Genomic DNA, 22,661 nt, shown 5'->3' on the forward strand with positions numbered 1-22,661 from the left:
TGTCGCAACAACTTCACAAAAATAAGTAAAGGTAACTAAATTTGAAGTAAACTTGATTAAATATAATGTAAACATGAATTTAGATGAATCGTTATATTAACTTACATTTGTCAGATTTCACAGTGAAGGAGAAAGTAGCTTAAAGTAGAAATACTCGAGTAAAGTACAGGTACTTTTGAAATGTACTGTGAATACTGCTGATCTTTGTCAGCTGACGAGAGCTGGAAACGTCTCGCCGTGATTAACCAGATAAAAGAGGGAGGTTTCCTCTGACCTTTGACCTCTGAGGTCAGCTGTGTTGTTCTGTGTCAATTGACCTGTTGCTCAACACACACACGCACACACGCACGCACGCACGCACGCACGCACGCACGCACGCACGCACGCACGCACGCACGCACGCACGCACGCACGCATATTTATTTATATTTATTTTTTGTTGTTTTTGTGTTTTTTTTGTTGTTGACTTTTTGTGTATTTTTCACAGTGTGATATGAATATTTCTACTGCAGTAACGGATCAGAATACTTCTTTAACTTTATATGCAGTTTTCAGACGATGCAATATTGAATCCAATTTAATTTCGATATACGGTCGGTGACATCAGCGTGTTTGGAGAGGTATTTTCTAAAATAACAAAATGAAATAAAAACATGATTTCATCACCTACAGCAGCGAGAGTCAGGGGCCAATCACAGAACGACAGGAGGCCAGGGGCCAATCACAGAACGACAGGAGGCCAGGGGCCAATCACAGAACGACAGGAGGCCAGGGGCCAATCACAGAACGACAGGAGGCCAGGGGCCAATCACAGAACGACAGGAGGCCAGGGGCCACTCTCAGAACGACAGGAGGCCAGGGGCCAATCACAGAACGACAGGAGGCCAGGGGCCACTCTCAGAACGACAGGAGGCCAGGGGCCAATCACAGAACGACAGGAGGCCAGGGGCCAATCACAGAACGACAGGAGGCCAGGGGCCACTCTCAGAACGACAGGAGGCCAGGGGCCAATCACAGAACGACAGGAGGCCAGGGGCCAATCACAGAACGACAGGAGGCCAGGGGCCACTCTCAGAACGACAGGAGGCCAGGGGCCACTCTCAGAACGACAGGAGGCCAGGGGCCAATCACAGCAGCCCCGTCATAGACTTTTCTCTCATTTTAAGACTTTTCCAGGACTTAAAGACTTTTCTGTGATTTTAGGACATTTCTCAGATTTCAGGACAATTTTAGGAAATCGTTAATATAATCGATTTTTTAAATCAACAAACTATCAGTGACATCATCTTTATTCTGATGACCTCATCACTCTCTTTATCTTCATCACTTTCCTCCTCCTCCTCCACCTCCTCCTCTTCATCTTCCTCCTCCTCCTCCTCTTCCTCCTTCTCCTCCTCTTCCTCTTCATCTTCCTCCTCCTCCTCTTCATCTCCCTTCTCTTCTCCTCCTTTTCCTCTTTCTCTTCCTCCTCCTCCTCCTCTTCCTCCTCCTCTTCCTCTTCCTCCTTCTCTTCCTCCTCCTCCTCTTCTCTTCCTCTTCCTCCTCCTCCTCCTCCTCCTCCTCCTCCTCCTCCTCCTCCTCTTCCTCTTTCTCTTCCTCCTCCTCTTCTCCTCTTCCTCCTCCTCCTCCTCTTCCTCTTCATCTTCCTCCTCCTCCTCTTCATCTCCCTTCTCTTCTCCTCCTTTTCCTCTTTCTCTTCCTCCTCCTCCTCCTCTTCCTCTGTCTCCTCCTCTTCCTCTTCCTCTTCCTCCTCCTCTTCCTCTTCCTCTTTCTCCTCCTCTTCTCCTCTTCCTCCTTCTCCTCCTCTTCCTCTTCCTCTTCCTCCTCTTTCATCTCCTCCTCCTCCTCCTCCTCTTCTCTTCCTCTTTCTCTTTCTCTTCCTCCTCTTCCTCTTCCTCCTTCTCTTCCTCCTCCTCCTCATCTTCCTCCTCCTCATCCACTAAAATGGCAGTCTGAAAGGTCGCCTCTGCGCATGCTCGGCGCACCTCTGCCAGGGAGGGCAGGGCAGGTATCTCCCTCCGCGAGCTCGTGTGACAGACAGACGCTCGAGGCTCGGCTTCACAGTGCAGCACGCGGCGGAAAGAAGCACGAGGACACACCGACTGCTCAGAGCCGCGCGGCCCGGCGCTCCCTGCTCCTCCCCGGCTGCAGCTCCGAGGATCCTCCGCTGATCTCTGACTCTCCGCGGAGTTTGTTTGAGTCACCTGCGGCGCGTGCAGACACCGCCCCGGACAGGTGAGGGGAGGCCGGCTCAGGTGCAGCTCACTCGGAGAGTTATGGATCTTCAGGGTAAACTGGAAATCTGAGCTCTCCCAGTCCGAGGACCCACTGGAGCCACTGGACCCCCGTCAGCTGTGATCCTCAGCCCCTGCAGGTGTGACGATGTTCCACAACAAGAAGTGCTTCACCATCGAGTCTCTGGTCGGGAAGGAGGCGAGCAACCACCCCGGCACCGGCACCGGCAGCGGCGGCTCCGGGGACGAACCCATCCGGCCCACGGCGCTCCGCTTCCCGGAGTCCCTGCACCCCTCCGCCGCCGCCGCCGCCGCCGCCGCCGGGGTATTCGGCTCGTGCTTCCAGGGGAGCAGCGGGAGGACTTTGTACCCCGCCGGGCCGGACATGGTGCTGCAGGAGCCCGGGACGCACGCTCACAGCCCCGGCGGGCTGCCGCTGCACCCGCTGCAGATCCCCCCTCCGCAGAGCTTCTTCAGCCCGCAGCACCGGGACGCGCTCAGCTTCTACCCCTGGGTCCTCCGGAGCCGGTACCTGGGACACCGCTTCACAGGTCAGACCCCCGCTGCTTTTTATTCTGCCGCTTGCTCTGTTTTTAATCTGAATTTCATTTCAGACAATTTGTGCATCTTTTATCAAGCATTAATCTTAAGGCCTAATGTTTTATTTTAAATTAATAATTACAGTTTTTTTCCATTCTTAAGCGGGTCTTCTTTTCACAAGCAGCTATTTAAACATTTTACATTTCTTTCAAAAACTCATGGAAAAAAATCAAAGAGCCACTGGCCAATAACTAATAATAATAATAATAATAATAATTTTATTTGAGCACCTTTTTACGCAAAAGCACAAAGTGCTCCCCAAAAAGCAATGATAGGCTAATGAAACATAAACATACACCCACATATACACACACATAAAGACATACATATATATGTGCATACTTACATATATACATATCTGCCAATGCATACACACGCACAAAATAACTCTGTCAAATGTCCTGCAAATTGCGAGAAATTTGTAGATTTAGGAAATTATTTTTTTTAAGCTAGGGGAAAATGTCCAGAGAACTATATATTCATAATGATTATAATGATATATTTTAACTCTTTTTGTGGAGATACTCTAATTTCAAAGACATTTGTTGTTTTTTTTCAGGTATTCTCTTCCACTTCCTGATTAATTTCTTGCAAATATTTGGGCAATTTCTTATTTAGTTGTTAATTGCCTTCTTCCCATGTTTTGGTTTTAAGGGTAAAATATGATGATACATTATCATCGACGTGCGAGTTTGAGTGTTGCAATAGCCTAAAATTAAACAAATGACCATATATAATTAAAAAAAAAGTAATTGTAGGCCTAAAACAGGAAACAGAAGAAATATGTTGATTATTCTTCTACTTCTTTATCATCATCATCATCATCATCATCATCATTATTTACAATTAATATTCATTATATCTTCTTTATCTTTTATTATTATTCTATTGTAAATGTTCTTATTTAATTTAATTACACCTGCAGACGACGCTGAAAATGATCCATGATCCATATAATTATCAATAATGTTTGCAGTAGTATGGCGGTGGTAGTACTGGCAGAAGAAAGTATTTACTAATACTGTGTGCAGTATTTGCAGTGTTTAATTGGTCTAAAGTTTGAGTCATTTACAGATAATCCGATGGTATTTTTGGTCTGTTTGGAGGAAGATTTATTTGTTTTCTGGAAAGATGAAATAGTGTTTTTCGTTGGTTTGTTTTGTATTCAGACTTCTCAACATTTTATCTGCAGCTAAAAAAAAATATCAAATTCAATATAGTCAAAATTAATGTGAATTTATAAAACATTTCCTGGACGGTTTATAGCTTCATCCTGATGACTCACCCAGGAAATAACACACACACACACACACACACACACACACACACACACACCCACTGAGCACGAGGCATTTTAAACAATAAATCATCTGATATCTTATATAATGATTCATTTATTATTTTTTATTTCTGTCAGTGTAGCTGCAGCTCGTCTCGTGCTCGCGGGGTTTTTATTTCTGCAGGTGCACGCGCCTGTTTGATTTTGGCTGCCGCACGAGCGACCTGTAACCTGAAGTAGTAATACTCCTAATATTCTCGTCATCTTATCGTAATAATAATAATAATAATAATAATAATAATAATAATAATAATAATAATAATAATAATGCAGCGTGTTCGTGGCGCTCATTTATCAATCTAAAACATATTTACGGCCTGTAAATCTCCCATAATATTTCTGATATTTGTTTTAAATAATTTTTATCTTTTAATGACTTTTAGTGTCGATCTCAGCCACCAGACTCTATCAGACATTCATATTAAATTAAGGTGAATTATGAAGTAAATTTGAAAACCTGAATCAAATCTTTAAACATGAAGCTGAATTTTCCTCTAATTATTTTAAGATTATTATTTTTTTTAAATTAATTTATTTTAATGTTGGACTACATTTAACGGATTTTTAAAAAAATGATAACTTGTTACTCGAAAACTTGTCATCATGAACAAAATGTTTGGCTGCACTGAGAGCAAATGATTAATACATGTCCGTTATGATAATTGTGTGTTTATAGATAATTAAAGGCGTTCACTCGTGTCATATTTCAGTTAAAAAAAAAACATATTTTTTTAAACAGCGTGAATCATGTTTTCATATAATACTAATAAAACTCTGCAGGCTGATAAAACACAACAAATATATTTTAAATTTTATTATCATTAGAATAACTTTTTACTATTAGTGATGTTTTTAACTTGGAAGTATTGTTCTATAATTATAATTATTATTATTAAAACCTCAGGCAGGATTTTTTAAATTAAATTGAGGAAAAATATCTTCATTGCTTCCTCTTGTTGTTTTTGATTAATTCTTAAGCAAAGTTTTGATATTTGTGAATAAAATCTGCGTAATTATTCGTGATGGGGGAAAAAAGAGAGATGTCACGGGTTAAAAGATGACATGAAAATCAAATATTTCTTTTAGTTTTCACTCTTTTTTTTCAGCTCCGACTCGCCGCGAAGAGCCGCTCTAACTTTTTCCGTCTTCAGTTTGATTTATAGTGAAATATATTTTTATGTTTTTATTTATTATCTGGTGTTGAAACGTGTCGGAGACGCAGCGGCCTGAAGATTTGAGGTTTTAATGTCGCTGCAGACAAAACAGCGAGGGGCAGAAAACTTACGTTTCATCTTAATTATGAGAAAACAATTCCGAAAGAGAAAAAATAATTTTGAAATAAATCATAAACAATTGATCCGGAGTTTCTCAACATGTGGGACGCGACCCGGCGGAGAGCGCGCTCAGTGGGGTTTCTTTGAATTAATTTTAAATTATTAATATAAAAACACAACAATGGGTATATCCGTATGAGCTAACAATCTTTAAGAACGGGAAAGTAATAAAAAATGTGATGTAGGCTACTTATATTTATTAGAATATAAAAATCACATAAAAAAACCCCAAATAGCCTGATTGACAAAGAAAAAGTAAATATTTGGTATAATATCGATTGTATTTTATACCTTGAATTTGAGATTTTAATGTTCACTATTTACTCACGTTTGTGTCCTAATTTTAATGTAAATAAGCTTGAAGTTTTATTTTCTTTTAGCACCACTGAGGATGACACATTTCCATTTCCATTACGCATAATGACAATAAATTCTTGATTTTGAATTATGACATAGATGTTTATATTTTTTGTGTATTTTTTTTTCAATTGATTAAAGAACTAACATTAAATACATTTTGAATATACATATATATATATATATTCACATCTCTGTAGATCAATGTTTTGTTTTTTTAAAATGTGAAAACCAAACAGAATTTAAATATCAGCAGTCTGTAATTATTTAAAACCCTAAATGCAGTTTATGGACGTTATTATATATAACAAAATTATTCAAAACAGAAGAAAAAAAGACTGACTGGTTAATTTCTGATTTTTATTTGTAATACTTTGCAGTTTCCATCAGAACAAAACATTTCTCTTCATCTTTAGTTTGAACTCTTCAACAGCAGTTTTCCATCTTCATTAAAGGTTTAGATAAAATTCATTTATTCTTATTTCTTGTGTTTCATGCTGTTGCAGCTCTGAATTGCAGCCGAGTTAAATATGTTTTTTAATCCATCAAAAAGAAATATTCAACGTGTTTGCTGCATTCATTTTGGACACATTTCCTCCAAAATTCATCCCAACTCATTTTGGGATTTTTAAAAATTTGAACTAAAGTTGTGAGTTTGTAACAAAGTTCAGCTGCGACACATTGACTTTATACTGTAAATCTGTCCATGACCTTTGATCTCTGAGGCTGGGATGTCACAGGTTAATGGTGCAGATTTAATCTGCAGCCTAAAATATAGTAGTTTTCCTGTACATACTAATAACAATGATAATATTAATAAATAATAGTAATTATTCAGTGTTTGTTGTGGCGCTCAGTGAAAAATCAAAAATACATTTTAGGGCCTGTTAATAATAAAGTTTCTATAATATTTCAGATTTTTCTTTTAAAACTGAATTTGACCTTTTTACTGACTTTAATCTCTTTTTTGCATTTTTATTCTGAAGCAGAACATATTTATTGATTTATTTATTTGTATTTATGTAAAGCCAGCTGAAACCAGCTTTATTGACACAACACATAAACTGATTGGTGCATCTCACTGTCAATCAATCAATCAATCAATCAATCAATAGTCTGCTCTTGGTTTTAACCCCTTCTTATCTGTCATCACAATCTAAGCCACATACAGTAAGACTTATTGCAACTAACAATTATATTTTATTATTGATCAATCTGCAGATTTTTTCATCAGTCACTGAAAAATGTTTTGTAAAGCCCACAAAAATTATATAGAATATAACATATATAATAATAATAATGTAGCCTATTTATAATTTTAAAAAAGTACTCTGAATCAAAACTTACATTTAAAAAAAAAATCTGACGTTAATTGAAGTTTCATTTTTCCCTTTTTTTCATGTTTGTTTATGTTTTAGTTTAATGCAACACTCTTAAAATGGAAGCAATATTAATTCAAATATTACTCATGTTTCTCCTTCAATGAAAACCATGTGCTAGTAATTTTTTATCTAAAACAATGAATTTAATCAAAGTTGAGTTAAAACAGGGACTTCCTCAGTGCTAAGAAACATGGCTGTGTTTTTCCTTTGAATAATAATGATGATGATAATAATAATAATAATAATAATAATAATTAATTTAAAAGTTTCTCTCTCTCACACACACACACACACACACACACACACACACACACACACAAGCTCTTCACATTAAAAGCCTGTTTGGACTCAAACTGATCATATTAACGTGACTGAACGATAATGTTCATCTAACTTTAAGATTCCCTCCAGACTTGTTTTCAGACGGAGCCTGTTTGATTCTCTGCTTTGAATAATAATAATAATAATAATAATAATAATAATAATAATAATAATAAAAACATAATAAAACTTTAGGAAATTCTCAGGATAAAATATCCTTCTTCTCTCTTGTGTAAAAATACAGATTCTCTAAAAATGTCAATATGAGACGTCCCCTTTTTAATTTCTTTCTTTAAAAACAGAGTAAACGTTTTGTTGCTGTGGAAGTTTGACTCTGGACTGTGATTGGCTGCAGACCAGCAGTGATGCGTGTTTGACAGCCGTCTGCTGTTTTTCTGTCAAATCTGTCTCAACTTGTCAGTCCGTCTCTCCGTAACTTCCTGTCTGCGTCTCGCAGCTCATTGGCTCTTAGAGAAGTAAATCCTTAAAAACAACAGTATACACCTCTTACACCTCACACGCAATTATATTATTAAATTAAATATTCTTTATTTTCTATTTATTCACTTTATTTTAATATCATGCGTTCTTTCTTTTTTTTTTAGCCATCCAAACAGGATAAAGAGACACTGACATTTCATAAACATGTTCTGGTACAACACAACACAACACAACACAACACAACACAACACAACACAACACAACACAACACAACACAACACAACACAACACAACACAACACAACACAACACAACACAACACAACACAACACAACACAACAACAAAATAAAATAAAACAAAAAATTAAAACAAAACAAACCAAAATAGAGCAAAACACAACACAACACAACACAACACAACACAACACAACAAAATAAAATAAAACAAAAAATTAAAACAAAACAAACCAAAATAGAGCAAAACACAACACAACACAACACAACACAACACAACACAACACAACACAACACAACACAACACAACAAAACAACAAAATAAAATAAAACAAAAAATTAAAACAAAACAAAATAAAACAAAACAAAACAACAAAATAAAACAAAACAACAAAATAAAACAAAACAAAACAAAACAAAAATTATAATAAAACAAAACAAAACAAAATAAAATAAAATAAAATAAAACAAAATACAAAATTAAAACAAAACAAAACAAAATAAAGCAAAACAAAACAAAACAACAAAATAAAACAAAACAAAAAATTATAATAAAACAAAACAAAACAACAAAATAAAACAAAACAACAAAACAAAACAAAAATTATAATAAAACAAAACAAAAATTATAATAAAACAAAACAAAACAACAAACCAAAACAAAACAACAAAAGAACAAAACAAAACAACAAAACACAACACAACACAACAAAACAATCATACTGACTCAATTCAAACAAACTTTATTGACACAACACATGAAGCGATCGGTGTGTCTCCTGTCAATCTATAAATCAATCAAAACTTTTGTTCTTGGTTTTAACCCCTCACTGTTTTTGTTACAAGTCTGATAAAAACTACCAATAGGGGCCTCCTGGGGTCCTTGAGGGGCCTCCTGGGGTCCTTGAGGGGCCTCCTGGGGTCCTTGAGTGCAGCTGAGGTTCCGGAGTTGCTCCGTGAGCTTGACTCAGTCTGGACCGGCTGCTCTTAGTTAGTTTCTGTCCGTCTCTGAATGGATTCAGACGTTTTGAAGTCGCAGCGTCTTTGAGTCGCTCCAAACTGCAGCGACTGCATGTTTACATGTTTTGATTTTTGCAATCGATTACAATTCTACAATTCTACAATTTCATTTAGCAGACGCTTTTATCCAAAGTGACGTACAACACAAGCAAGAATTTAGACTTAAGGAAAAAACCTTCAGTAAGTGCAAAAAGTACTTCAGGTGTGATTGGTCACAGGTATTGCCGTCTGGTGGCAGAAGAAGTGCCGCACAACCCCCCCCCCCCTTTTTTTCTTTTTTTTCTTTTTTTGGAAACCAAAGTAATAACCAGTAGTGATCTCAGCATCTGAGATTCAACAATCTCAATATCAGTATCACTACTTACGATGACAATCAACATACAACATCACACAACCTTGTCAGTGCTAGATAATCATTAGGTGCTGGGTTTTGGACCTTCTGACTTAATTTACCCCAAAGGGCAAAGAGGAGAAGAGTCGGGTTAAGTGCCTCGGTGTTCTCGGAACAATTGAGTTTTCAATTGTCTCTTAAAAGTAGAAAGGGACTCAGCAGATCGCACAGAGTTTGGAAGTTTGTTCCACCATTTGGGAACAACAGAAGAGAAGAGTCTGGCTAGAGATTTAGAGCCGTGCTGGGCTGGAAGCACCAGGCGTCTTCGCATGCAGAGCGTAGTGGGCGAGAAGGAGAGTAGACCTGGATCGGGGATTCCAGGTAGGCTGGAGCAGTTCTTGTGATTATTTGGAAGCCAAGAGAAGTGCTTTGAATTTGATTCTGGCTGCCACTGGAAGCCAGTGAAGAGAAATTAGCAGCGGGGTGACATGTGCTCTTTTGGGCTGGTTGAAGACCAGACGTGCTGCTGCATTCTGGATCATCTGAAGAGGTTTGAATGAGCATGCAGGGAGGCCTGCCAGAAGAGAGTTGCAGTAGTCAATGCGTGAGATCACAAGAGCCTGAACCAGAAGCTGTGTGGCCCGTTGGGTCAGGAAGGGTCTGATCTTCCTGATGTTGTAGAGGGCATAACGGCAAGACCGAGAAACTGAGGCCACATGAACCTTAAAGGTCAGTTGGTCATCGATCATGACACCCAGGTTTCTGGCTGAGTTTGTGGGCACAAGTAGGCTCGAGTCTAGTTGGACACTGATCCGAGGCTGAACAGATGGACAAGCTGGAAAGACCATGAGTTCGGTCTTAGACAGATTTAGCTGAAGGTGGCCTTCCTTCATCCATGTGGAGATATCAGCCAGACACGCTGATATCCGAGCTGAGACCGTTCTGTCATCAGGTGGAAAGGAGAGGAAGAGCTGAGTGTCATCAGCATAGCAGTGGTAGGAGAAACCGTGGGAGCGGATCACGGCACCGAGGGAGGTGGTGTACAGAGAGAAGAGTAGGGGACCAAGCACCGACCCCTGAGGAACCCCTGTCGATAGGCCATGTGACCTAGACACCTCTCCTCGCCATGACACTCTGAAGGATCTGCCTGTGAGGTAGGACTTGAACCACCATAGGACAGAACCTGAGATGCCGAGCTCAGAGAGTGTGGAGAGGAGGATTATTGACCCTTTGAAACCCTCGACATTTTTACATGCTATTTAACCCTTTAACACCTGAAAAACTGGTTTGATTCTTCTTTTAAAAACATAGGAAAAGGTTATCAGCGACTTTGCTAAACATTTCACACAATTGCAAGAAATTAGTAAAAGGGCAACAAATTACCTAAAATGGTTTAAAAAGTATCAAAAGAAAATGATCCAAAAATTAACAGAAAACTATATTTGTGATTATAATACTGTAAATATATTATATATATATATATATATATGTATATATATCTATATCTATATATATGTATGTGTGTATATATATATATATATATATATATATATATATAAATTATACAGGAAGAAATATATATAAGAAGAAAAATTGTACTTTTTTCATGTAATTTTCTTGTAACTTTCAAAACTTTTTTTGATCACTTCTGGACCACATTTTCATAATTTTCTTGTCATCTTCCCTCCACGTTTTTGAAAGAATCTGCTCAGCTTTCAAAGGGTTAACTTATTCCAGAGTACCATGAATCACAATTACAACTGTGACATGACGTGTGTGTGTGTGTGTGTGTGTGTGTGTGTGTGTGTGTGTGTGTGTGTGTGTGTGTGTGTTCAGGTTAAACACACTCTGACAGGTCTGGACTTGTTATCAGTGCCAGGGGAGGCTGATGTGCCATCTGCCCTAACAACCCTCCTCCTCTCACTCTCCTCCTCCTCCTCTCTCTCCTCCTCTCACCTCCTCCCTCCTCCTCCTCCTCTCTCCTCCCCCTAATGTAATACTGTGACCTTTTTGGCTCATAAAATTATGGTTTTAATCATAAATTGTGACTTTCTTTTCCTCTCCTCAAAATTACAACTTTATTCTTGAAATATGAGCTTTCACGAGTTACAACCATTAAAAGTTTGAAAAACAGCTTCTGTGATGCAGCAGACGAAGTCGAGGGGGAGAAAATTAGCAGGTGTAATTATTTAATTTAAAGTGCTGTACGGAGAAAATCAGGAGTTTAAAGGAGGGATAGTTGTGTGTCCGTTTCTGTTCAGATCTCTGCGGCAGAAACAAAATCTGCAGCAGAGACTCTTCAAACCTGCTGCTGCTGCTGTGAGGAAGTCTTTGCTGTCATTCGTCTGCAGCACGCTGTCATTACCTGCTTCCAGTCTGTCAGCTGCCGTTGTTTAAAGGGTTAAAACCTTCAAACTAAACGTCATTACAGACTTGTGAAACACGCAGACTCGAGACAGCCGACGTTTAAATGATGCAATTCGTCTCATTTCTCCTCAGCAGCAGCAGTTTCTTTGCAGTGCTGTTTGACTCCAGCTGCACTTTAATCCTCACACACAACACAACACAACACAACACAGCACAACACAACACAACACAGCACAACACAACACAACACAACACAGCACAGCACAGCACAACACAACACAACACAGCACAACACAACACAACACAACACAACACAGCACAGCACAACACAGCACAACACAACACAGCACAGCACAACACAACACAGCACAGCACAGCACAACACAACACAGCACAGCACAGCACAGCACAGCACAGCACAGCACAGCACAGCACAGCACAGCACAGCACAGCACAGCACAGCACAGCACAGCACAAAGCCTACCTTTGATCTGATTGGAAAAGTTGGCTTCGATGTCGTAAACAGCAAACAAATAAACTGTAGTCAGAATCAGAATCAGAATGCTCTTTATTGTCATTATACAGTGTATAACGAGATTGGAGAGCTTCTCCATTCCTTCAGTGCAAAGTACAAAAGCTTTTTATAGAATTAAGTACGAGATAGAAATAAAAATAAAAAAATAGACTTATATACAGCTATGTACATGGGTGTGGAGGTATAAGTTAAATAATAAATATGAGTAGAGCGACTCGGTGTATTGCATGACATATTGCACAGTATGTGAAGTATATTGCACAGATAGAAATATATTGCACGGGAAATATATTGCACATGGAAGATAATTAGGGTGTGCACCGGGTGGATTGAGGTAGGGATGTGATGTATAATGTCTATTGTCTGTTGTGGTGTCCGGGGTGGTTATTTGTGAGAGTTCACGGTGGTGATGGCTCTCGGAAAGAAACTGTCCGGGTGGAGGAGAAGTGGGGGCCAAGTCTCACAGTCTGGAGTCTGTCGGTCAGAAAGTCTTTGATCCAGCTGCATGTGAGGGGAGGGAGGCCCAGGATGGTCGGTTTGGTGGTCAGAATGTCCGGGATTATTGTGTTGAATGCCGAGCTGTAATCCACAAAGAGCATCCTGGCGTAGCTCTGCTGCTGTTCCAGGTGACACAGTACTGCATGCAGAGCTATGTCGATGGCGTCCTCCGTGGATCTGTTCGCCCGGTATGCGAACTGGTGCGGGTCCAGTGTGGGGGGAAGGCAGTCCTTGATGTGCTGTAGGACCAGTCTCTCGAAGCACTTCATGATGACGGGTGTGAGGGCAACAGGGTGGTAGTCATTGAAAGTCAGTGCAAAGCAACCTAAAAATCAAATCATAAATAAATATATAAATATATAAAGACTGAAAATAAAAATACAGTCACAGAAACAGAAATATTGTTTTGATTTGATTTTTATTTATTTTGAACGTATTGACAAGGAAATAAAGAAAATAATATCTATAATATTATATATATATATATATATATATATATATATATATATATATATATGTATAATATAACCAGGCCATAATTTTATGAGAATAAAGTCATAATTTTGAGAATAAATTTATAATTTTAATTAGGATGAAGTTATGATATTATGAGAGTAAAATCACAGTTTTAGAGGAATAAAATCCTAATTTTATGAGAAAAAGCATTCTTTTACGAGAACAAAGTAATAATTTCACAGTGAAACAGGCCTGCGTCTGCAGCTTTATTCACTTTAATCTGTTAATATGACTTTTTTTTGGGTGATGTAAACAGTCTTTGGAGGCGCATCACAGGTTTAAATATGCTGCATTGCACCATCGCACTGTTGCATCATGGGTAGATTACAGGTCTGAAGTGAGTCTGCAGATTAAAGCGATATTTGACCGATAAACAAACAACAGAGGTCGCTGCTGCCAGTTCACATGACGAGCACTCTGATGAGCTGGCAGCGGCGATGACGGCGATGACGGCGATGACGGTGATGGCGGTGATGGTGGCAATGGCGGCGATGGCGGCGATGGAGGCGATGGCGGTGATGGCGGTGATGGCGGCAGGGCCGTGATCGCCTGTCGAACACTGGGGGCTGTGGCCCTCCCCTCTGAGGGGAATTCTGGGTTTGCGGTTCTCGCTGATGTTGTCTTGTTTGAGCCGATTCTACGTGAAAATAACGTTTTTCTCATTATTTGAAGTAAATTGAGAGCGTTATGCAACAGCTGGTTTAATTTACTTTAATTTGAGCTCAGCTGTTTCTCTGCAGTTTGATGGAAAACGAATTTTTATTTTTTGTTTTCTCAGTTTTTTTATCGTGTGAGTTGTTCGGTGTTTCTCGATGTTTTTATTCCTCGAACTGTAACCAAACCTGGCGGGCGCCTCTGACCTTTGACCTGTAAACTCGATGCCGTATTTACATTAAAGCGTCGTCTCGACTCATTTGAAATTCAACCGAAATCAACCGTCACATTTGCAAGCCGAGCTCGTGCGTCAGCCACGGCTCCCGACTCCGACTTTGCATATGAATATCACTTTATAGACGCTAACGCCGGCTAGCAGGCACGAGCGCGTGTCGCCTCTCTGCACGCCATCATTGTCCTCCTCGCTTCCTCGAAGCCGCCGAGCAACCGACTTTTTTGCGTGCGGCGTGTCGACGGCGGCGGCTCTTTCAGCTGAGCCGCAGCAGTTGAGGAGAACTTTGTTTTTATGTAAAATATGATTGTGATGTTCACGTGAGATTTCAATAAGCGGTCAGAAAACTGAAGCAAATGTTGGATGAGGGTTTGGAGCAAAAGCGAAACAAAGAAAAACACAACGACCGTTTTTACCGACTTTGATTCAGACGGATTTACTGAACGTCTGATAAACAAATGAGTTTATGTCTCTTTAACGTCCGTCCATCAGCGGCGAGGAATCAAACCTGTGAACCGGCACAGTGAAAAAACCTGAACAAAATGCAACCAACGAAGAATCAACTCCAAAAAGTGGGAAGACATTAATAAAAAGTGCAAGAAAACTGCCTGAAAATTAATTAACGAAAAAATAAAAAAGTAATAAAATTATAATTATTTTGTGACATATTTTAAAATTATAATTTTTTGAGAAAGTTTTCCTCACTTTCCTCTCGAAAAAAATCTATAAACACAAATTGATTTTATTTTGTGGAACATTACTTACCAAGATGCTCATTATCTTTTATTTAATGTTGTTAAGTAATTGTACCAATTTTCAGGGTTTAAATGTTTAAATACTCATGAGAAGCGTCTGAAAGCAGCACGAGAAAACTGACGTTGCTCCGCGTTTGAAAGGGTTAATAAAAACCTGCAGACAAGATTTCACCTGTGCGTCAGCAGGAAAATGATAAATATGATAAAATAAATACATTTATCAGTGTTTTTGATGTGTCTGGTTCAGCTGGAGTTTACCTTAAACTTTTAGTTTGGTAGTTCTGTCTCTGACGAGATGTTCGGATACGCTGGAATTTAAAGGGCAAGTTCCTGCAAACTAAAGTCATGGAGAAGTTATGGTTACTGACCGGTTTATTAAGAGTGCAAGAAAACAAAACACAAGCACGTGAATAATATTTAAGGAGGCGCAGAGGAGCTCACGGCGCTGCCTTCATTAATGTCTCAGGGACAGACGCGCTATGGTGGATCAAAGTTTAGATAAATAACTGTTTCTTTCTTCTCTCTGATATACGTCACCCAGTTTTCCTCCCTTTTTATTTATTCTTGTGTATATTTGAGGTTTTTCTAAACGTCACCTATTAAAGTTTCATCACAGCAGACGTGGTCATGATGTCGTGGCGTGAAAACTGAAACCGAAACAAACAAAAAGAAACAAAACACAATCGGATCCGAATCAGATTCTTGTTTCTGTGAATGAGACGTTTTGTTTTTTTTTAACCTCGATGGTGTCAGCTGTCCCAGATTTTGGTTAAAAAATAGAAATGACATCATCATCATTGTAGTGAAACGCTGAGTCACACACACACACACACACACACACACACACACTGCTGTTGTTCTGATTCTCCCTTCTCCTCCCTCTCAGGGGTTAATTTATTATTTTTTTTCACAATCACATTAGTCAAAACTAAATCTGGGAAACCAAAAACATATATCTGAGTTTGTGTTAATTTTATGAAATATTAAATGTACTTATATTTACTTAATTTTGTGTACGTATTTGTCAAAACTTCTTTTTAAAAAACATGATAATAATTGCAATGAGCAACTTGGCAGAAAACGTTCCACAAATTGCAAGAAATGATGAGATTTAGAACTTTATTTAAAAAATAGAAGCTATGATAAAAGTCCAGTGAAAAAGGTAAAAGCTGGAGAAAAACTTTAATTCTAATTATCATAATAACATATTTAAAATAATGTTACACAATTATTATAACTTTTTAAGCATGTGTTGACTCTAATTTCTTTCTTTCTTTTTTAATAAAAAAACAATCAAACTAATTTTCAGTTTAAAAAAATATTTATTATACATATATTATTTATTTACCAATGTCTTGTTACATTTTTGGGCCTTTTCTTTTGTTACTCATTGCCCTCTTCACGTCTTTGAAAGGGCTCGAAACAATTATCTCAGGTTACAAAGGGTTAAAAATGATTTAACTTTAATTAAATCAATCTTTTTAAGTTTTAGCAACTTCTTTAAACCAAGTTTATTGTGTTAAAGTCATTTTTAAGTTGTAACAACTTAAAAATGACAAGTGAATACTGCTCAGTTCATACTTTTACTTGTGTTGGATTATTTTCACGGTGTTGTATGAGTAGTAGTAGTATTAGTACTTTAATGCTGTAAACATCTGAATACTTGTCCTGCAGTGATTCAGTTCACAGCAGAGGAAGAAATGTCTTTGAGACCTTCGTTTTGTCTGTTTTCTTTCTTCACCTCGTCTGACATTATTGTCCTCGGTTTGTGCCTCTGTGAACCTGCAGGTTTTTGTTTGTTGATCACTGTGTTTGTTTGTTTGTTTGTTTGTTTGTTTGTTTGTTTGTTTGTTTGTGTTCAGGGGACGACAGCAGTCCGGAGAACCTGCTGCTTCACGGTCCGTTCTCCAGAAAACCCAAAAGAATCCGGACGGCGTTCTCGCCCTCCCAACTGCTGCGTCTAGAACGAGCCTTCGAGAAGAATCACTACGTCGTCGGAGCCGAGAGGAAGCAGCTGGCCAGCGGGTTGTGTCTAACGGAGACGCAGGTAGGCGTGATGGGAAAATGTCTTTATTTAAACATGCTTTTGTGGAAAACATGCTAGGGGCTCATACTGGAGCCGCTGGGTGAAAAGGGGCCAGTTTAGGTGGTTAAGCCATCTGATCAGGACGCCTCCTGCTGGAGGTGTTCTAAGCTTGTCCGACGGGTAGTTTGCCCCGGGGAAGATCCAGAACGCACCGGAGGGATTATATACTTCATCTGGTCTGGGGACGGCTCGGGATCCCAGAGGACGAGCTGGAATGTGTTGCTGTGGAGAGGCACGTCTGGAATACTTTGCCTTTGGCCTCATGACCCGGCCCGGATTAGAGGAACAAAATGGATGGAATACTGTGACTTTTCTGTACTTTTTTGGATGTCTTGCTATGCCATAACATTTTGGTGCTATTTTGGACAAAATGCTATGGGATGACCTTTTTTGGACAACACGCATATGACTTTTTGGTGGGATTTAATAATGCATTGTATTTATATGGCGTTTTTTTGGAACCCAAAGTCGCTTAGGAAGACATGCGATAGTATGACTTTTTGGTGTGTTTTTGGACAATATGCTTTAGTATGACATTTTGGTAGTCTTTTGCTCAACATGCTATAGTATGACTTTTTGGTGCTATTTTGGACGACATGCTATAGTATGAATATTTGATGATATTACTGAAGACATGCTACAGTACCGATTTTTGTTGGTATCTTGGACCGCATGTTATAATATGATGTTTTGGAGAGACTTTGGACAATATGGTTTAGTATGAATTTTTGCGGCGATTTTGGACATCAAGCTATAGTATTAGTTTTTGGGGCAATGTAGGACAAGACGCTATATGACTTTTTGGTGGTACTTTGGGCGACATCATAAAGTATGATTTTTTGGTGCGATTTTGAAAGACAAGCTATAGCATGACTTTTTAGTGACATTTTGGATGACATGCTATAGTCTGACTCTTTGGTGCTATTTCAGACAACATGCTTTAGTACATATTTTTAGTGTGATTTTCAATGACATTCTTTAGTATGACTTTTTGGTGGTATTTGGACCACATGCTATAGTATGACTTTTTATGCTATTTTGGACGACATGCTATAATATCACTTTTTTTCTTGCTAATTTGGACAAAGTTATAGTATGACTTTTTGTGGCATTTTGGACTATATGCTATAGTATGACTTTTCTATGGTATTTCGGACGACATGCTTTAGTATGACTTTCTTTATGCTCTTTTGTATGACATGCTATAGTATGACTTTTTGGTGGTATTTTGGAAAACATGCTATAGTATGACTTTCTGGTTGATTTTGGACGATATGGAATAGTATGTGTCGGGGCAATGTTGGACCACATCCTATAGTATGTCTTTCCGGTGGAATTTTCGACGACATGCTATTTTATGACGTGTTTGGCCTTTTTTTTCAACATTCAATGCTATGACGGGTCTCTCTGAGCTATAATATCTCGTTTCCATGCCCATACGGTATTATGGCATTTTCAGTATTTTTTGTGACATGCTACACTGGATGTTTTCGGGTTTTTTTTTGACTTTGTATGCTATGACGTGTCTCAATTAGCTACAATATGTTGTTTTCAGCTGTTTTTTCATTTTTTTTCATTTTCAACATGTCAAAATTTGACATTTTTCATCATATGATAGTATGGCATTTTCGGTAATTTTTTCAACATGTTCTATTATGATGTTTTTGGCCTTTTTTTGGATATTGATTACTATGACGTGACTATTAGCTTTGATATGTCTTTTTCACTCTTTTTTCAACATGTCAAAATTTGACATTTTTCGCCATACTACAGTATGGCATTTTTGGTTATTTTTTCCAACATGCAATATTATGACATTTATGGCCTTTTTTTAGACATTGAATACAATGACCTGTCTCTATTAGCTATAATATGTTGTTCTCAGCCCTTTTTTCAACAAAATTAGATTTTTTTGCCAAACTATAGTATGGCATTTTCGATCAATCAATTTTTCAACATGATATATAATAATGTTTTGGGGTGTTTTTCGAAATAATATATAATATATATATTATAATATGTCTTTTTAAGCCCTTTTTTCATCATGTGATAATATGACAATTTCTCGCCATACTATAATATGGCATTTTTGATCATTTTCTCTTAATGCTATATTATGACCTTTTTGGCCTTTTTTTAACGTTGAATGCTATTACTTGTCATCACAAGATATAATATGTTGTTATTAGCTGTTTTTTCAACATATCAGAATTTGACTTTTTTCCCCTAGACTAATAGACTACTGTTTTGGTCTTTTTTTGGACAGTGAATGCCATGATGTTTCTCTATTAGCTATAATAGAACGTTGCAAAAATGTCCAAAAACACCATAATATGGCTTGTCGAAAAAACGACCAAAAAGAAACTATAGTATGGTGAATAGTGTCAAAAAATGACATGTCCCAAAAACAGCTGAAAACCACATAAAATAGTGTGCCAAGAAACACTATAGCACAGAATGTTGAACAACAGCCAAAAACACCATAATTAGGCAAATAAAAAATGACCAAAAAAGCAAAGCTATAGTATGGCGAAAATTGTCAAAAAAAATGACATTTCCCCAAAACAGCTGAAAACAGCTGGAAACTGCATAAAATAGCGTGCTGAGACACATCATAGCATAGAACGTTGCAAAAATGTCAAAAAATATCATAATATGGCATGTAAAAAAATGACCCAAAAAGCAAGGCTATAGTATGGCAAAAATGTCAAAAATGGCATCTGAAGCATCTTCTGAAGGATGTAGACACCTGTTCAAGCTTCAATGAGCTCACGTTTAATATGAGTAAAAGTATGAGTATACAATTAAAATGACAATTACAATGAACATAAGCACAATAAACAAGTACAACATAAATGAAGATGAGTACAAAGATGAGTATGATGACAAACTAAAATGAAGACTACGAATGAGGACAATTACAACAAAGGCGAGCGCTCGGGTCAGCCTCGACAGAGACATGACTAAACGCAGACTAACTGAAACAGAACATAGAAAGCTGGCTGACACCGACACCACAGAAAGGCAGCAGTATTTATGCAATACCGTGACGTAGATGGTAGGTATCAATAACATGTCAGGTACTAGACTTCTTTTGACAAATGAGGCATGTGTTTGAGTTGCTAAATTTATTGGCCCTGGTCCAGCTCAGGTATCCGTGGTCAACGTGCAGGCACTAAGACATCACCATAAATAGGTAGGTATTTGTTTGAGGTAGACATAGAGCCTTGAACTAACTATGGAGGCTGCATAATCATTAAAATACACAGTAACAATGCATAAAATAGCGTGCTGAGACACGCCATAGCATAGAAAGTTCAACAAGCCATAGCATGGCATGTTGAAAAAATGACCAAAAAAGCAAGGCTATAATATGGCAAAAATGTGAAAAAATGACACGTCCCAAAAACAGCTTAAGACACCTTAAAATTGCATTAGTGTGCTGAGATGCGACATAGCAGAGAATGCTGCAAAAACGGACAAAAACACCGTATTTTGGAATGTCGGAAAAAATTACCCAAAAAGCAAGGCAATAGTATGGCAAAAATGGGAAGGTGAAGAGAGGGGCGGAGCTGTCAACCGATCACCACCTGGTGGTGAGTTGGCTCCGATGGTGGGGGAGGACGCCGGTCAGACCTGGCAGACCCAAACGCATTGTGAGGGTCTGCTGGGAACGTCTGGCAGAGTCTCCCGTCAGAAGGAGCTTCAACTCCCACCTCCGGGAGAGCTTCGACCATGTCCCGGGGGAGGCGGGGGACACTGAGTCCGAGTGGTCTATGTTCTGTGCCTCCATTGTTGAGGTGGCCGATCGCTGCCTGTTGGGGCGGCAACAGCCGAACCCGTTGGTGGACCCCGGCAGTGAGGGGTGCCGTCAAGCTGAAGAAGGAGTCCTATCGGGCCTTCTTGGCCTGTGGGACTCCCGAGGCAGCAGACAGGTACCGGTAGGCCAAACTTCACAACTTTTATGGACAGAATTTCTAGGCGCAGCCAGGGTGTTGAGGGGGTCCGGTTTGGTGACCTCAGCATTGGGTCGCTGCTTTTTGCAGATGATGTGGTCCTGTTGGCTTCATCAGGCCGTGACCTTCAGCTCTCACTGGATCCGTTCGCAGCCGAGTATGAATCAGCGATGAGAATCAGCACCTCCAAATCTGAGGTCATGGTTCAGAAAAGGGTGGAGTGCCCCCTCCAGATTGGGGACGAAATCCTGCCCCAAGTGGAGGACTTTAAGTACCTCGGGGTCTTGTTCACGAGTGAGGGAAGGATGGAGCGGGAGATTGACAGTCGACAGTCTGACTCTGCACCGATCTGTCGTGGTGAAGAGGGAGCTGAGCCGAAAGGCAAAGCTCTTGATTTACCGGTCGATCTTTGTTTCTACCCTCACCTACGGTCACGAGCTTTGGTCAGTGACCGAAAGAACAAGATCGCGGGTACAAGCGGCCGAAATGAGCTTCCTCCGTAGGGTGGCTGGGCTCTCCCTTAGAGATAGGGCGAGAAGCTCGGTCATCCGGGAGGAGCTCGGAGTAGAGCCGCTGCTCCTCTGTGTTGAGAAGAGCCAGATGAGGTGGCTCAGGCATCTAATAAGGATGTCTTCTGGACGCCTCCCTGGTGAGGTGTTCAGGACACATCACACTGGTAGGAGGCCCCGGGGAAGACCCAGGACATGCTACAGAGACTATGTCTCTCAGCTGGCCTGGGAACGCCTCAGGATCCCCCAGGAAGAGCTGGACGAAGTGGCCGGGGAGAGGGAAGTCTGCGCTTCCCTGTTTAGGTTGCTGCCCCTGCGACCCAACTCCGGATAAGCAGAAAAAGAATGATGGATGGTTGGACGAAAATATGATGTGTCCCAAAAGCAACTGAAAAAACCTCAAAACTGCATTAAATGGCGTGCAGAGACATGCCATAGCATAGAACGCTGAAAAAACAGGCAAAAAAAAAAATATTCTGGAATGTCAAAAAAATGACCCAAGAAAAAAGGCTATTGCATGGCAAAAATATTAAAAAAATAACGTGTTCAAAAAACCGCAGAAAACTAAATAAAACAGCATTAAATAGCAGGCAGAAACACGCTATAGCATAGAATGTTGGAAAAACGAAATCGAAAAAACGAAAGATGACATGTCCCAAAAAAAGGTGAAAACACCTTAATACTGCATTGAATAGCGTGCCAAAACACGCCATAGCATAGAATTTAGCAAAAATGGACAAAAACGCCATATTTTGAAATGTTGAAAAAAATGGCCCAAAAAGCAAGGCTATAGTATGGCAAAAATGTCAAAAAATGACATGTCCCAAAAACAGCTGGAAACACCTTAAAACTGCATCAAATAGCGTGCCAAAACATGCCATAACAGAGAATGTTGAAAAAACTGACAAAAACGCCATATTTTGGAATGTCAAAAAAATGACCCAAAAAAGCAAAAAATGAC

At 39.3% G+C, this 22,661-nt stretch overlaps 2 protein-coding genes across 2 annotated transcripts in view; both read left to right on the forward strand.

Annotated features, from left to right (window-relative positions):
• The window catches only part of ccdc69 (coiled-coil domain containing 69), a 40,720-nt gene extending 39,331 nt beyond the window's left edge, over positions 1–1,389 (forward strand). The window contains exon 10 of the transcript XR_006106157.2: positions 673–1,389. The gene's annotated coding sequence lies outside the window, so the exon portion shown is untranslated. The remainder of the gene's footprint in view (positions 1–672) is intronic.
• Positions 1,390–1,613: 224 nt separating this feature from the next.
• The window catches only part of emx3 (empty spiracles homeobox 3), a 65,545-nt gene continuing 44,497 nt past the window's right edge, over positions 1,614–22,661 (forward strand). Inside the window, exons 1-2 of the mRNA XM_088080706.1 lie at positions 1,614–2,785; positions 17,012–17,196. Coding sequence (XP_087936832.1) covers positions 2,383–2,785; positions 17,012–17,196 — 588 coding nt within the window. The 5' untranslated portion in view covers positions 1,614–2,382. The remainder of the gene's footprint in view (positions 2,786–17,011; positions 17,197–22,661) is intronic.

The sequence above is a fragment of the Plectropomus leopardus genome, chromosome 8, assembly GCF_026936395.1.
Source record: "Plectropomus leopardus strain MGB_pleo_1.0 chromosome 8, ASM2693639v1, whole genome shotgun sequence".
In the NCBI taxonomy this organism is placed as follows: domain Eukaryota; kingdom Metazoa; phylum Chordata; class Actinopteri; order Perciformes; family Serranidae; genus Plectropomus; species Plectropomus leopardus.